The sequence below is a fragment of the Schistocerca cancellata genome, chromosome 1 (genome assembly GCF_023864275.1).
Source record: "Schistocerca cancellata isolate TAMUIC-IGC-003103 chromosome 1, iqSchCanc2.1, whole genome shotgun sequence".
Classification (NCBI taxonomy): Eukaryota; Metazoa; Arthropoda; class Insecta; order Orthoptera; family Acrididae; genus Schistocerca; species Schistocerca cancellata.
The window spans coordinates 538,719,869-538,733,979 of record NC_064626.1 but is presented as its reverse complement, the minus strand read 5'-3'; the positions used below and the strand labels follow the sequence as shown (position 1 = coordinate 538,733,979).

Below are 14,111 nucleotides of genomic sequence, written 5' to 3'. Positions count from 1 at the left end.
CATTTTTTTGCCGTAACCACACACAATGTCGTCTCTTCAAAAATATTAGCTATTTTCTAAATGAAAGATAAACTAATTTTTCGGATATTCTTAAGCGGGAATATTCCTTAAGGTCCAGTTTTCCCGCAAATCGTTACCTACTTTCACCCTTCCTAACAGAACACGACAGCTCGGTAAGGTTCGCTGGACAGCCATAGCCGTAGACACGTGACCGCAACGCAAGCCTTGGGCGAGTCTACATTATAACTAGACCTACGACGCTTTCCTTCCTGCTTGTCTCTTCAACTCCAGCGGTCGTAGAGTGAAGACGTGTGAGGAAATCAGAGATCAGAGATGGCTGAAAATCAGGAGTATGAGATGGGAAATGGAGAGTATCAGCAGGACGGTGGTGAACAGAAATTCCAGTCTGACGAACAGCAGCAACAGCAACAAGTTAATGGTGAAGGAGAAGGAACAAATGAGGCTGGCGGAGGTGGTGGTGATGCGCCAGCAGACAGCGGTAGCGCGGAAGCACCAGGAAGAGACGATGACAGGTAATTCAATGACAATTAAATCTTTTTAACTTTTCTTCATAACTTTCAGGAAATTTTTTTTGTCGCCGTAAGAAATTTTCCGGTTTGAACTTCGGTTTTATTGTTCCAACGGGAAGGGGTTGGGCAAATATTGAATTAAGAGGTCAGTGTGTAATGAAATTGAATTTGAGAGTAATTGCTATTTCGTTAGTACTAAAAGTGGAACAGGACGGCCTCGCGTGCTTCTTACCGTTGCTGAATAACCGTAATGGCGGTTGCGGATAAGGAGGCGCCATGTTGTAGCTGGCGCGCACATTTGGAAGTTTTGTTTTTTCACTCCTTAGGCTGCTGAACTAGGAAATTGAGTTTGCGGGGATGTTTTCCTGTCACGCATTTGTGAGCATGACTGAATTGGTTCTAAATAGCTGGTAATTTACATTCGGAGAGGGAGCGGCATGGGTGCTTTTGAGGATGCATGTGGGGTGGATATTAGTTGTAACTTTTCATTATGTTAAGTTTTATGAAAAAAAATATAAATTTCAGCAACTGCAAAAATTCTTTAAGATACGAGTTCCAGCATGTTTTGCAATTGTAAAGTGGCGCACGTGTCTGTTAAGTTTGTTCATATTTCTCTTAAAGGACTTGTGCAGTTACATTTCGTGCTTTCGTTCCAAGATCCATGGTAGTTTAAATTTTAAGTGTGTGTATAGTTGAGGTCATTTGTAAGAAACTAATTGCTCTTGTATTGCTTGATTATTTTTCAGCTTTTTCGTGATGGTCAGTGTTTCACTATTTCGAGGTGAATTAAGTGTAAAACTCCAATTTTTTAGGTATCATGATGAGCTGTAAGAGTACCTGGTAAAAATTCGCAATTTCTTGGCATGTTCCAAACGTGCTTTTCACGGTAACATTTCTACTGTGAGCTTAGTAATGGATAATTGGATGCCTGTTAAGATTGGAGTCCTTTGTTGTTTGTACCCCTATGCTATACATCTGTCGGTTGCAGACTTCGCTATTCTGCATTAAGCACAGTTTTTCTGCTTAGGTCTTCAAATCTCTTTCGTGTGAAAAACATTTTCAGCTTGTTGAGATTGCAAATTGAACGCATTGCATTATCATGGGTCTTGGACTGTAAAGCCTGAAATATGTAAACATTGCACATAAACATTGCACATTTTTACCTTTCAAAGTATTGATGCTTATGTAGTGCAATTATACTGGAACTGGTAATTGAGTAAATTAGTGCTAACTATGTTGTGCTTATGGATTTATCAAACCAGATTTTACTTTTTTTTCAGATTTAATTTTGATTCTAGCTTTTGAAAAACTAGTAACTTAATTGTTGGCTTCTCAAGAGAATTAAATCTTGCTCAAATGTTGTAATTAGTTTTACAGTTAGATCAGAAGACTGCTTACAGATTCCTGACTCTTGAGAAATTTGGATTCCCAGCAATGGAGTAGTTCGTTCACTATAGTCTTGCTCAGACAGGTTAGATATTAACGTGATGTATGAAGATTTCTGTGAACTAACCTGCCTTCCTTTCCTCCAGGTCACACACGCTCATAAGGCGAGACGCAAGTTTGCTGCCTGCAGCCTGCTGACCCATGGTATTTATTCCTGGGTTACTTTCTTGTGGTCACTAGTAAAGTGCAGATTTCCATACTGGTCAAACTTAACGCTGTTTGCTTTTGTTTGATTGGCCACATTAAAGTACATGACCATTCTCATCTTTTCTGTACTATTTGCAAGTTCACTTAATTGTTCATGTTAACCTGTTGCATTTGCGGCCATGCCACCCAAGCCTTCATTATAAGTTGTTACAGACATTTTATCAATATTTTCAGATGCCATACGAACTTAGTTACAGTTCAGTTCAGTTTGCTGCAGTTGAATGGGTGCACAGTAAAGTACAACTTAATGTTCATGGCGAAGATTTTCCTTTGAGAGTAAATGCCATGCATTACAATGCTTTTGTTTGATAATTCATAATACTGATTTTTTTCTCTTTCCAGGAAACTGTTTGTTGGTGGCCTCAGTTGGGAAACAACTGACAGTAAGTACATGACCAAACCAATATTATGTGTAATTGCTTTGGGTTTTCACTAAACCATCTTTTTGTTTGCAGAGGAACTTAGGGAACACTTCCAAACATATGGTGAGATTGAGAGTATTAATGTAAAGACTGACCCAAGCACTGGTAGGTCAAGAGGGTTTGCCTTCATTGTTTTCTCACAGGCAGAATCAATTGACAAGGTATGAATGTAAACTGTATACTATTATGTTTCAGTGAATGATGATAACTATTGTCAGTTCTGCTACTGACTTACGTGATGTCACTTTGGCCTCTGATGTTTGTTTATTCTATGTTTTATGTATCAAACTTTGTACATACCTGAAAAGTTGTTTCTCATTGCAGGTATTGAGTGCAGGGGACCACATAATAAATAACAAAAAAGTTGACCCAAAAAAGGCAAAGGCCAGGCATGGGAAGATTTTTGTTGGTGGCCTGGTTCCAGAGCTGTCAGATGATGACATAAAGAACTACTTTGCACAATATGGAACAGTAAGCTATTGTTTCCATGTTTAATATTTTACTGTATTTAGTTTGTTTGCAGTATTCTAAACAATGTTTCCTTTCCAGATAGTAGAGGTAGAGATGCCATTTGACAAGACAAAGAACCAGCGAAAAGGTTTCTGCTTTATCACTTTTGAATCTGAACAAGTTGTACAAGAATTGTTAAAATCTCCTAAGCAGAGCATAAATGGAAAAGAGGTATGTATTCATTATTTCATGTAACTTAAAATGCATAACATAGGACATTTTTATTCTGACACTTCATTTACCACTAAGGCTGTTATAGGTTAGGTTGATTTTGGCTTTTTAAACTGTGCACTACACTTTGACACTGCAGAACTACTAGTAATAAAAGAACATAAATGTCGCACCACATGTGATCAAAACCTTGAGTACTGAGGTGAGTTAGCTTTGTATATATTTGCCTCTCAATTGTGTTGAAAAGTATAGGGAATTGTTCTTTACTGTATACTTAAGAATGTAATACACACTGGGAAATAGTGAATGCCTGAAGTCCGCTCATTGTGGTTTGGCTGATTACTAAGTTAGATAGGGTGGGGAAAATTGCCCTTGAATAAATTTGTGCTGGATACCTGAGAAAATGTGCTTTACTCTTGTAATTTTTTTAGGTGGATGTTAAAAAAGCAACACCAAAACCAGATGGCATGGGTGGAGTCCGTGGCGGTAGAGGCGGAAGAGGTGGCCGTGGAAGAGGCAGAGGAGGTAGGGGAGCTCAGGTTGGAGGTAAGGGGAACATGTGGTTTCTCAAATTTTTGCTGGAGTTGTGATGATATACCTTAGGACACCGATGAGTTCCGTGATTTAATTACTTGCTGATGACTCCATTTTTCTTGTAGCTAGATGTTCCCCTTTACCTTGTTTTCTGCTTCTTTGAATTTGCAGTATTTGCTGATGACTTCAATTAAATCTATTTATTTCCCAGGTTATGGTAGTCAAGGCTGGGGTAACCAGGGAGGTTATGGAGGTTACGGTGGATATGACCAAGGAGGCTATGGAGGTAGGTACAAATAATGGTGTTCTAACCAGAACAGCCAGAGGTGTGACTGTATTTTACTTGAAACTCCTCTTTTGCAGGATATGGCGGGTATGATTATTATGGAAGTGGATACGGAAATTATGGTGGATATGGAGGATATGATTACACACCTTATTCTGGCTATGGAAACTATGGTAACTTTCTTACCAGAAATTTGTCTGCTTGTTATATATTGCTTGTTGCTCTTTTGGGAATTAAGTTCTGTTGGAGTTACTTTCAAACATTAAACATAGTATGGGTGCATGTTGTGGATTACGGCTGTGGCATAAATCTTGCAATAATTAATACATCTTGCTTTTGGGAAAGTCAGTCGGTAATGTTTCTTGTCTAGACATTTTTAAAGGTCTAATTCTTAGATGTCGTTAATGTGATTCTTTCCACTCCAGACTACGGAGGATATGGAAATAGTTATGATGGCGGATACAGTGGTGGAAGAGGTGGTGGACGTGGGAAAGGTATTCAGAATTGACAACTGATTTGATTTGAGTAAATCCTCCCTCGATCACACCTTGTGTAAAATGTTCATGCATTAATACTGTTTTTAACAGTAGCTTGCGACGTAAAAGTTGTGGATTGTGCAAGAAATTTGCTTTTTCTGCTTGGTATTTGTAGATTGTATATGCAAGTAGTTGCAGGATCAGATTGCTGTTAAAATAGTTAGCTGTTAAAACTCCTCTGGGTAAACTTTACTATTCACATTAGGAACAGTTCTAAATACTCCTATTGGAAAGGGTTTGGTATAATTGCCTTTGGTATTTATGCTTCAAAATATATCAATGCTTAACAGCTGTTATGATAGGTCAGTAAATTACTGCTGGACATACAATGGCATGTGAACTGTTTAGAAATCTGTATAGTGTTTATCTTCAGTGTGGCGTTGTGTAAGGAGTGCTGTCAAATATTAAACTTGAGTCTAATACAAATATATGGAAGATACTATGCTATTGTTACATAAGTTGTTGAACAAGATGACTGAATGCAAAATTCGGAACTTTTCAATCTAAGAAGCCTTATAAAGTGCTCATATTGCAAATTTTGATTTTTTAATGTTGTGGACTGTTTTGATTTAATGACTGCACATAGTGGCTACATGTTATGGTGTTGAGCTCTCATGTTATTTGCTGTTAATAAACTGAGGTTGGGTATGTATCAGTGAGTTTGGAATAACATGTAGGTCATCCTTGTTGGGATGCTTGGTTGTTTGGATTGTTGGTTTCTTCTATACATATTCAACCCTTCACATTTCATTTTAAATTTTCGCCTAATACTATTCTTGTAGTGTGGAATGTGGTGCAAAATTGCTGAGAGTGAAAGCCGTTGTATCATTGTCAGTATGAAACCCTGAATAAATTATGAAGTGGTTAGGTAAGTTGCTTAGTAGTTGCACAAGCCTCATGTGCATGTCTTAAATGTCAAAGCATGTGCCTAAGTTGCTTGTAGATTTGAACTAACATAAGTGTGCTGCTGCTGGAGTTTTACCTTGACCCTGAAAAATTTTACCTACTTCCGGTGTAGTCTTCTGAAAGACTTGAGTAGGTAAAATAGAATTTGTTTGTGGATTGGATCTACTTGTCAGGGTAGCAGCAGCTTCATGCTTATTTTATAATTTGGTTGCTGGGTAAGGGGGATGCAAAGTGAACTTACCAAAAAAAAAAAAAAAAAAAAATGGTGTCAGCAAAAGCCTATTGTGGCCTCTGGCAACTCACCCCACTTCTGCTAGTAAAATTAGAATGCCTGTTATGCTTGCTTTCAGATGTAGGCTTAGTTTTCCTGTACAGTATGCTAGATATTTTAGTTTCTGATGGACACTTTAAGTGACCTGCACCACTTCAAGTTTACATTACTGCTTTATCTGAAATAAGTATTTTACATTTATCATTTTAGTATGATTTTAAGAGCAATAACTTGCAATTGAGTGTGCTATTCTAAATTTTGGGAATATTGTTTGTAGTGTAGATTTGATGTGCAGCTCAATTGCAGGGTTATATGGGAGGGTAAGTAACAGGTTTGGGGTTTGATTGTTGCAGGCAGTACAGGTGGTGGTTACAGTGGTGGGAAGCAGAGGGGTGGGAGCCGCCAGACACAGAGACACCAGCCCTATTAAATCGCTCGCTCACACTTGTGTGTCTTGTGTTTGTCTTGGTAAGTAAAAGTGCAGTAATGTTTAGTTTGGTAGTTTATTTTGCTCCCTCTATACCTTGATTCGAAAAGATACTAGAATTTCATGTCAGCCTTTGATGTAGTGATATCTGCATTAGTAGTTTTATCATACCTAAGAATTTTCTGAATCATGACATTTAAACCACTGCCTGTATTGTAATTCTCAGTACTAATTATTTCTTTTTGTTTTTTCAGCAGCAGATTAGTCCTGTATGTGGTCTCATCTTCATTTTACATCATTCCATGAGAAGCTCTGCAGCAGTGCAGTGAAAGCATGTGTGAAAGTGAATGGACTTGTGTGTATAAGTGCAGTTTTTTAATAAAAGAACACCAGATGTGTTAATGTATTTAATTTGAACTTTGTACGAAACATTTCATAACAATAGCCCTTGTATTGTCAGTGTTGTCACCATTTAGAATTGGACAAATTTTAATTCATTATGTGGAAGATTTTTTATGTTACCTGTCATTTGATGGGTCTAATTCTTTTTGAGTATGGACAGCAACTGTCTGAATAAAGAAAATTTATGTACAAAAGTTGACCATTTTTTAGTTACGAATCCTAAGCCCTATCCTTCCCTTCAATCTCAAATTAAATACTCAATAAAAAAATTCTAAAATGATGAAAGAAAATAGCTTAAAGGCTGTCTAAAAATTGAAAATGGAAAGGAAGTGAATTGTAGTGAAGCACTTGGTTATATTGCTGATAGAAGTCAGAAACGAAATGAAATGTTACTATGAGGGTAAGTGAAGCAATGTTATAAAAGTATGGAATGAAATGCTACTTTAAAGGTAATTAAAGCATATGGTCCTTAATAAAGTAAGAATGAGAGTCCGCAGAAAGCTTATTATACGGTCTTTTAAAGGGAGAAATGGAAGTAGTACAAGGAAAATGTCGTATGCTTCTCATACGGCCTGCATAATCGAGTAAACTAAATTATATATTTGGAAATGGTTTGAAGGTCACACGAACTATAACGTGCAGATGGCGCTGTTAGTTATACGGGGGCTACACAGGCTCGGGCAGGGATCACATTTTATGTTGCAATACCGCATAGCCAGCACGCATCTGTGCATGAACAAGCATTAGAGCATAATTTTGATGAGGGATTGGTATTCACGCTGTTGAGTATTTATATCAAATTGTGGTCATATAGGAGTTTTTATAACATTGTTTGATCTGAACATGAAAATGTGTTAGTGTATATGCAATTCGGTGATTTAGGTAAGCAATTTGAACGCGGCCATTTCACTGCCTTGTTGGCTACTTTTCAGTAGGGAGAGTAGTATTTCTTTGAAGCTCCGCTTTACGAAGCCTTGATGTGCTGTGTATATATTCTTTACCCGCCAACCGCCATGCCGTGCCCATGCGTTCTATTGTTCCGTCTCTGACCATCGAAGTAGTTTGATAGGTTACGTTGTTGCAGTCGGGTGTGTTTTATTCTTTGACATAAGAAACAGTCAATTCGAACTATAGCGAGCTTCGAAGAACTTACAGTTTGTGTTAACCTGTATGTCATATTATATTATAAATCCTCTGTATTCGTAAGCCGCGATATGTTCAATGATCGAAGAAGTTCAAATGTTTTACATTGTGCTTGTTCGCAGGAATCCGTTTGCAGAGTTATTAGAATTTGCGGCATATAAACCGTCTACGTGATTTAGTTTTCTGTTTACTGCACGGTGAACACAGACATCAGTTGGGAAATGGTCATGGAAGCCGCCCCAAGTCCTCAATGCGTAGGCCGTGAGTTCGTGCGGCAGTACTACACATTGCTTAATAAAGCACCAGCACATCTTCATAGGTAAGATAATGTTCCAGCAATACAAAGCATTCTAAACTATTGGTTGTTAGCGCAAAAGAATCGTCAACCCACAGGTATGTTGTTATTGAAGACTTCGTGGGGTCAGTGTAAGCAGTATCCACGACTTACGGTTCTAGTGGTTAAACTAGGTAATAACAGCTTTGCCATAAATAGAAGCTGTTCGTATTCAAGATATTTGTGCCTGTCATTGAAATTTTAAATGAAATAGAGAGTAGCCCATTTTCCATACTAGTAAACCCACTGACTTCACGTAGATCTTCAAATAAATCCGTTTATGCCGTCTTCTTCGTATTTCTGCAACTGCTAAACGCAGAATTTTGTGCTTGGGAATGATTGATAATACTGGGCGTCTGTTTTGAAGTGCCAGCGTCTGGTTGTTTGTAGTATTCCAACCATGTTCGTAACTAGTGATTGAACATGTGCCTCACAGTAAAGTGTGGATTTACTGATAAACTAGCAAACTGTGTAGTTTAGAGATATGTACAGAAATAGTTGTTGTCGGTACTGCAATTTGGACGCACAAAACTGGGTTGTCTATCCTTGTTTTGTGACAAATCTTTTATTATTGAGGGTTAAATAAATGTTGCACTGATGTATCTGCGAAGCCTTGGTACTTTAATTAAGAATCCTGTTAATGTTGGAGTCTTTGTATTGAATGGAAAAGGAACCTTTTTGTTATATTGAAACTGAAATAGGTGTCTTTTGTAAATGATGTAGTTCATGTATTTGGAGGTGAAGTGTGTACCACATTTTTGATGCTACATTTTAAGCAGAAGCTCATATGTTTCCATGTGATCAGTGCCCTCACCTCTGAGACTTTCTTCTAATTATATATTTGGTTAATTGATAGCAGATTTGCCATTTGAAATAAACAACACACTAACTTGGTAGATAGTTGTGCCACTTAAAAATTGCCGAAACATTGTGGAGGTTTGAAGATTGGAGGGAGCTAGACATAACCGTGTATAATAAATAGATAAGTGTCATGTTCCAGTGTCATACACAATATGGTTTCATGTCTGATGTTTAAAAAACTTTACGTTTACTGGCTGCTTGATCATCAACAAAGTAAGTTCCTTAACACAATAGTTAGTCCTTAGCCACACAGTATTGTCTTTTAAAAAGGTACTGATCCCCAACTAAGTGCAACCTATTTGGTTACTGGGACTTCATCCTCCCTCTCTATTAGTTTTGGTTCTGCAGAACAATAATTCAAAACAGTTATATATCTGCACCACAGAAACAATATTTCAACAGTGCATCTGCGTAATTCGTTCCGTCTGTAGTTGCATGAGCATTGGTTCAAAACTGGTTGCAGTTGGCTGCTGATTTTCCTAAATTCCTGCAAACTTCAAGTCTCATGTGTGCATAAAGTTTCTACATTGTTGCGTTACATTTTGCACTTGTGTATTATGTCTCATTTCATTTATATCTTGTGTGTCATTTGTGGTTTTGATATTTTTTAAATATTTTTTTCTCCTGGTGTTCAGGGAAGGGGCTTCCATGAAGCTTTGTGAGAAAAGATAAATTTAATCAAATGAAGACAAAAGGCAAAAATAATTGTAATTTGATTTAAAAAGGTTCTTATCTTGCAAATTAAAGAAAAACATTGATGATTATTAGTAAATTTTATCTTTTAAAAACCACTTTTTGACACTAAATGAATGTATTACAGATACTTGGTATTATGTGGTCTTATTTCCCATATTCAGATAATTACAGAAATTTCTACTACGGTTATCATTGAGTCGTAAACACTTTTGTTGTCTGTGTTCTAGACTGATGAGTATCTGTAATGAATTTCATAGTTCTGAGGACATTAGTGAAGTCCATTTTAGTTTGATCGTAGTTGGGTTTTACTGCCTCATTGACTGTTTTAAATAATTCATTTTCGGTTTCAATGCAAACAATGTAATTATTGTTTGTATTTAAGATTGGTTCCTTCGCCAAAACTGAATTATATAAATGGTGTGTAGGTATGAGGATACTAAATTAAAACAAAAACTGAAATTCTAATATCTAACTTAAAGATGTTGACTTGTAAATTCCTTGTTCTCAGTGTTCAGATTTAACTGAGTAGCATGTTTCTAATATGTGACCTTAGTACTTTTGAGGATTGCAATATGCAAGAACAATTGTCTTTATCGTAAACATGGGCTTCCACGTTCATTGTCACAGTCAATAAAATTCTTCTGAGTGTGGGAACGAATGTTCAACTATTAAAAGTTCCGGCGTTTTGGTGACTTTTGCAAGATGTCTTTCTCAGGGTGTATTGTGTTTATTCAAACATCTTGGCGACTGTTGCAAGAATCCACCCTGAGGAAGGTTTCTTGCAATAGTCACCAAAATGTCAGAGTTTTATAGCTGACAATGCGATCCCAAACCCAGAAGAATTTTATTGACAATGCTCTTTAGTATTAAAACACAAGTAATTGTGATGAATGTGACAGATTGTAATAATTTTTCTCTTCAGTTGGCCCATGCTTAAAAAGGATGTATTGATTGCTTTAATGGTTCCTCTGAATTGGCCGGAAAAGAAAAGGGCCAACACAATTTAGGGTCATTAACACTCTGTATACATGGCATAAATGGTATGTTAAAACTTGCCTAATGACATAGAACACTTTTTTTCTGTTGCACTTAAATAAGAGTTGAAACTATGGGTCAACTGGAGCTGCCTGTTCTGGATGTCAGGTTTGTCCCGTAATGTGATAATGGTGTTGTGTTGAAGTCATCGTGTTTCAACAGAAAGAGAGTAAATTGTAAGATGTGATGGACTGATCTGGGACCTAGCCTGAAGTCTTGGTTAGGTTGAAAGTTGATAGGTTTTTGTTTCTTGGCAAAGTTGATGAATGTGAGTAAGTAATCTTAACTGGTGTTGACGTATTGATCTGTAGAATAGCCAGTGTTGTGGGTTAGGTTGAGTCTTCAGTTTATCTAGAACTAGAGGGGAAGATTTTTTAAATTCTTGCTGTTTCTGCATTCAGTGTGGGGAATTTTATGCAAACAATATGCTAATCGTTTAGGAACCATTGGGAAAGAAAATCCTAACTTGAACTTTGTTCTGTAAGATATATTTGTGATAGGCTGCAAGTAAAAAATACTATCACAAGCTATTCATCATCTTAATGTAACCCTTGTTAAATAAAGTGATATTCAAATGTCCTGACATGTGTAAACACATGACCTGGCAAAACCTTGGAAAGTGTATTAACAACAGTCAAATCTTGTATGACTGATAATGGACTTTCCCCTACTCTGTAATTAAGGTTATAAGGACCCAATACTCTGTTATTTCTAGTGGAAAAACACAAAAACAAATCCAAAATTATATTTGCTATGATCTGTCCTTCAGAGTAGTTATGTTATTGTGTGTGATTAACAAATGATCATCTCTGGACAATTCACAGTACTCCACATAAGGGCCTAAATCATTGTGCTGGAATATATTGATGTCTCAAATGATTTTAACCTGTTTTGGAGAGCCCATGCTCAGAAGAATCGGTTTGGAGTCTATCAGATATTACAGATACTTTACTCCATTTATGAGTAAATTCACTTGTTCAAAACTGTGAAAAAGGTATTGATGTCCTTGTTGATCAGTAGTTATTGACTCCAAGATAATTATTTGCCCACATCTGTCATACAGCCATATGCAGAGTTTAAACATTTACTGCAAAGGCAGTGCTGCTTCTAACTTGTTTTGCGGCTGGTAATCAAGTACTGAAAGAAAGAGCAGCAGACTGACTTGTGTGTTTTGAAGAAATGACTCAAAGCATGTTTGTGTCAAATTTCTGATATGAGTAAAGTTGTCATAACTGAGTTCAATAGATATATGCCATAACCATAGGAATTTTTGTTATGGCATGTTGTTTTATACAGCCAAAATTACAATGCAAGGTTAAACAAATCTGTCATTGAAATCGTTTTTGCGATATACTGGTGAACTGGAGGTGTCAGTGGAAATTTAAGGAATATTTAATCGAATCAATGTGGCAGAAGTTACCATTCCGAATATCTGATTTGGCTGTGGGCGCTATTGTAATTAAAATAGTTTGGTTAGTCAGTGGTTGGTGCTGTTACTGCCTCGGCCATTTTATTTATAAATTAAGTGCAAGACTGATTAATCCCTGTTTTTGTGTGCTGTTATTAACCAGTCTTTATCTTTTCCATGATCAATGTTCTGGTATAGATTTTATTTCTTTTTTGTTTTAGTTGTCTTTATTCATCCAAAGATGGTTTCACAGTGATATAGGTTTTCTCAAGATAATACAGTGCCAATTAATAGGCCAAAATATAAAACATAGCATACATGCTATGCTTTAAAAGTATAGGGCTGGTAGCCTATGCAGATAGGACAGGTGTGACAAGGTTCTGTAGTAGCCTCTTTCATTTCTACCCACTATTCTTGGGTCCTCTAAGTAATCTTGAATTCAGTGATATGCATTACTTGTGAAGAACTTTCTAGCTGCATATGTAAATAAATGTTTCATTAAACTTTCTCACTTCCTTTTGCAATTATACAATTTTATCCCCAATATAAAATACTCTTGTGGTTTTGTTTGTTTTTTTGAGGGTAAATGTAATTTCAAACGAGCTCTTGTTCCGTGATTATGAATATAACTATTAGTGCAGTATTTATTAATATCTTGCCAGATGCCACAGAATGGTGTATGTACTCATTTGGTGCAGTAAGGATACCTAATTTTTTAAATAGCTCTTATGTGAGACCCCGACCACTACTTTGTTGTTATTGTTATGATCCTTTCTTCAGTTTAAAAACTGTGTTCATGTTTTGTGCCTACAATTTCTAGAAGGGAGTCCCATTGCCAAGAAATAGAATGTTTGTAGGCATAGTATGTCACTCCAAGACATTGTTACGAATTGGTGCTAACATCGCAAGAGTGTAGCATGCTGCTCACATCGTGTTTGCCAATATTTTTGTTTTAACTGTTTTAGCTAACAATGTTTGACTGTAAAAATTTGTATTTGCTACACTTAAAGTGACACAGTTCCTTTCTATTTTTATGATGAAATGCAGGCTGTTAGCTTTCTTTATGTTTAACGTTAATGTACTACATAGTGCCCAATTGTAAACATTCTTCAGGGTTTTGTTTGCTATCTCTGATAAGAGTTCTGATGTTTTAACAATGACTATGATGTTGCTGTTATTGGCAAAGAGAGCTTTTTCTCCATGTCTTACACTGTCTGGAAAGTCACGGATATGTATTAAAAACAGAATTGTACACAATACACTACCCTAAGGAACCCTAATGTTTATATATTTTTGGTCTGACAATTGTTTATTAAAAATTATCATCAGCAGACATGTGAACAATCTCCACCTTTTCACCTTTTTTTCCAAGTAAGGCTGAAACCACTCTTTCACTGTCCCTATTCTATCTACTGCATCTACTTGGCACTTCTAGGTTGCTCAGTAGAATTTTATGATAAACAGTGTAAAAACCCTTGGATATGTTTAAGAAAATGCTTGTAAAACAATTATCCCTATAAAGAGCTTAAAGTGCCAGCGAATTCTGCAGTGGCCAATATTGTACTTCTTCCGCATCTTTCATGAGTGTCTCAATTATTTTTGAGAATGAAGACAGCAGTGAGACTGGTGTGTAGTTTTCATTGCTTTCTGCATTACCTTTCCTGAGCAAGGGCACCACTAATGCATTCTCTTGATATTCTGGGAAAACATCTGAATTAAAAGATTAATTTATTATGCTTGTTATTGGGGCTTGTATGCTATCTACGCTTGCCTTCAGAACAGACAGGAATCTCACCTATGCCCACTGACTTCTTATTTTTTAATTGTCATACTGTCTTCCAAACTTCAAGCTGTACTGTTAGAAACATCACCATTGTGCTTGCAGTGTAAGTCATTTTGAGTACTACGTGTGTTCTGCAGCTTCTTCTTCTTCTTCTTCTTCTTCTTCTTCTGTAGTGGTCAATCCAAGGATTGGTTTGCAACAGC

At 36.7% G+C, this 14,111-nt stretch overlaps 2 protein-coding genes across 8 annotated transcripts in view; both read left to right on the top strand.

Moving 5' to 3' along the window:
- Positions 1-265: 265 nt before the first annotated feature.
- On the top strand, positions 266-6,842 carry LOC126179821 (RNA-binding protein squid). 6 transcript variants are annotated; one of them, XM_049924643.1, is made up of 11 exons: positions 266-533; positions 2,526-2,566; positions 2,639-2,766; positions 2,930-3,076; positions 3,155-3,286; positions 3,718-3,832; positions 4,032-4,106; positions 4,184-4,279; positions 4,532-4,600; positions 6,173-6,287; positions 6,504-6,842. In XM_049924643.1, exons 1-10 carry the CDS (start codon positions 334-336, stop codon positions 6,247-6,249), a joined length of 1,080 nt encoding a protein of 359 aa, XP_049780600.1. In that variant the 5' UTR covers positions 266-333; the 3' UTR covers positions 6,250-6,287; positions 6,504-6,842. The 6 variants fall into 6 exon arrangements, with proteins under 6 accessions (XP_049780600.1, XP_049780599.1, XP_049780601.1 ...); XM_049924642.1 differs by having other exon boundaries at positions 6,501-6,842; XM_049924644.1 differs by having other exon boundaries at positions 267-533; positions 3,718-3,811; positions 6,501-6,842.
- A 515-nt stretch (positions 6,843-7,357) lies between these two features.
- The window catches only part of LOC126179795 (ras GTPase-activating protein-binding protein 2), a 161,207-nt gene continuing 154,453 nt past the window's right edge, over positions 7,358-14,111 (top strand). Inside the window, exons 1-2 of one of the 2 annotated variants that reach the window (XM_049924641.1) lie at positions 7,358-7,816; positions 7,914-8,110. In XM_049924641.1, the coding sequence (XP_049780598.1) occupies positions 8,013-8,110 (98 nt within the window). In that variant the 5' untranslated portion in view covers positions 7,358-7,816; positions 7,914-8,012. The remainder of the gene's footprint in view (positions 7,817-7,913; positions 8,111-14,111) is intronic. The other variant, XM_049924640.1, reaches the window with a different exon arrangement.

What these genes read in the sequence shown, in the direction of transcription:
- LOC126179821 (XM_049924643.1), top strand. Translation starts at nt 334, where the DNA reads ATGGCTGAAAATCAGGAGTATGAGATGGGAAATGGAGAGTATCAGCAG. An exon ending in CCAGGAAGAGACGATGACAG is followed by an intron (nt 534 to 2,525) that starts GTAATTCAATGA and finishes TTCTCTTTCCAG; the next exon opens with GAAACTGTTTGTTGGTGGCC. An exon ending in TGACCAAGGAGGCTATGGAG is followed by an intron (nt 4,107 to 4,183) that starts GTAGGTACAAAT and finishes CCTCTTTTGCAG; the next exon opens with GATATGGCGGGTATGATTAT.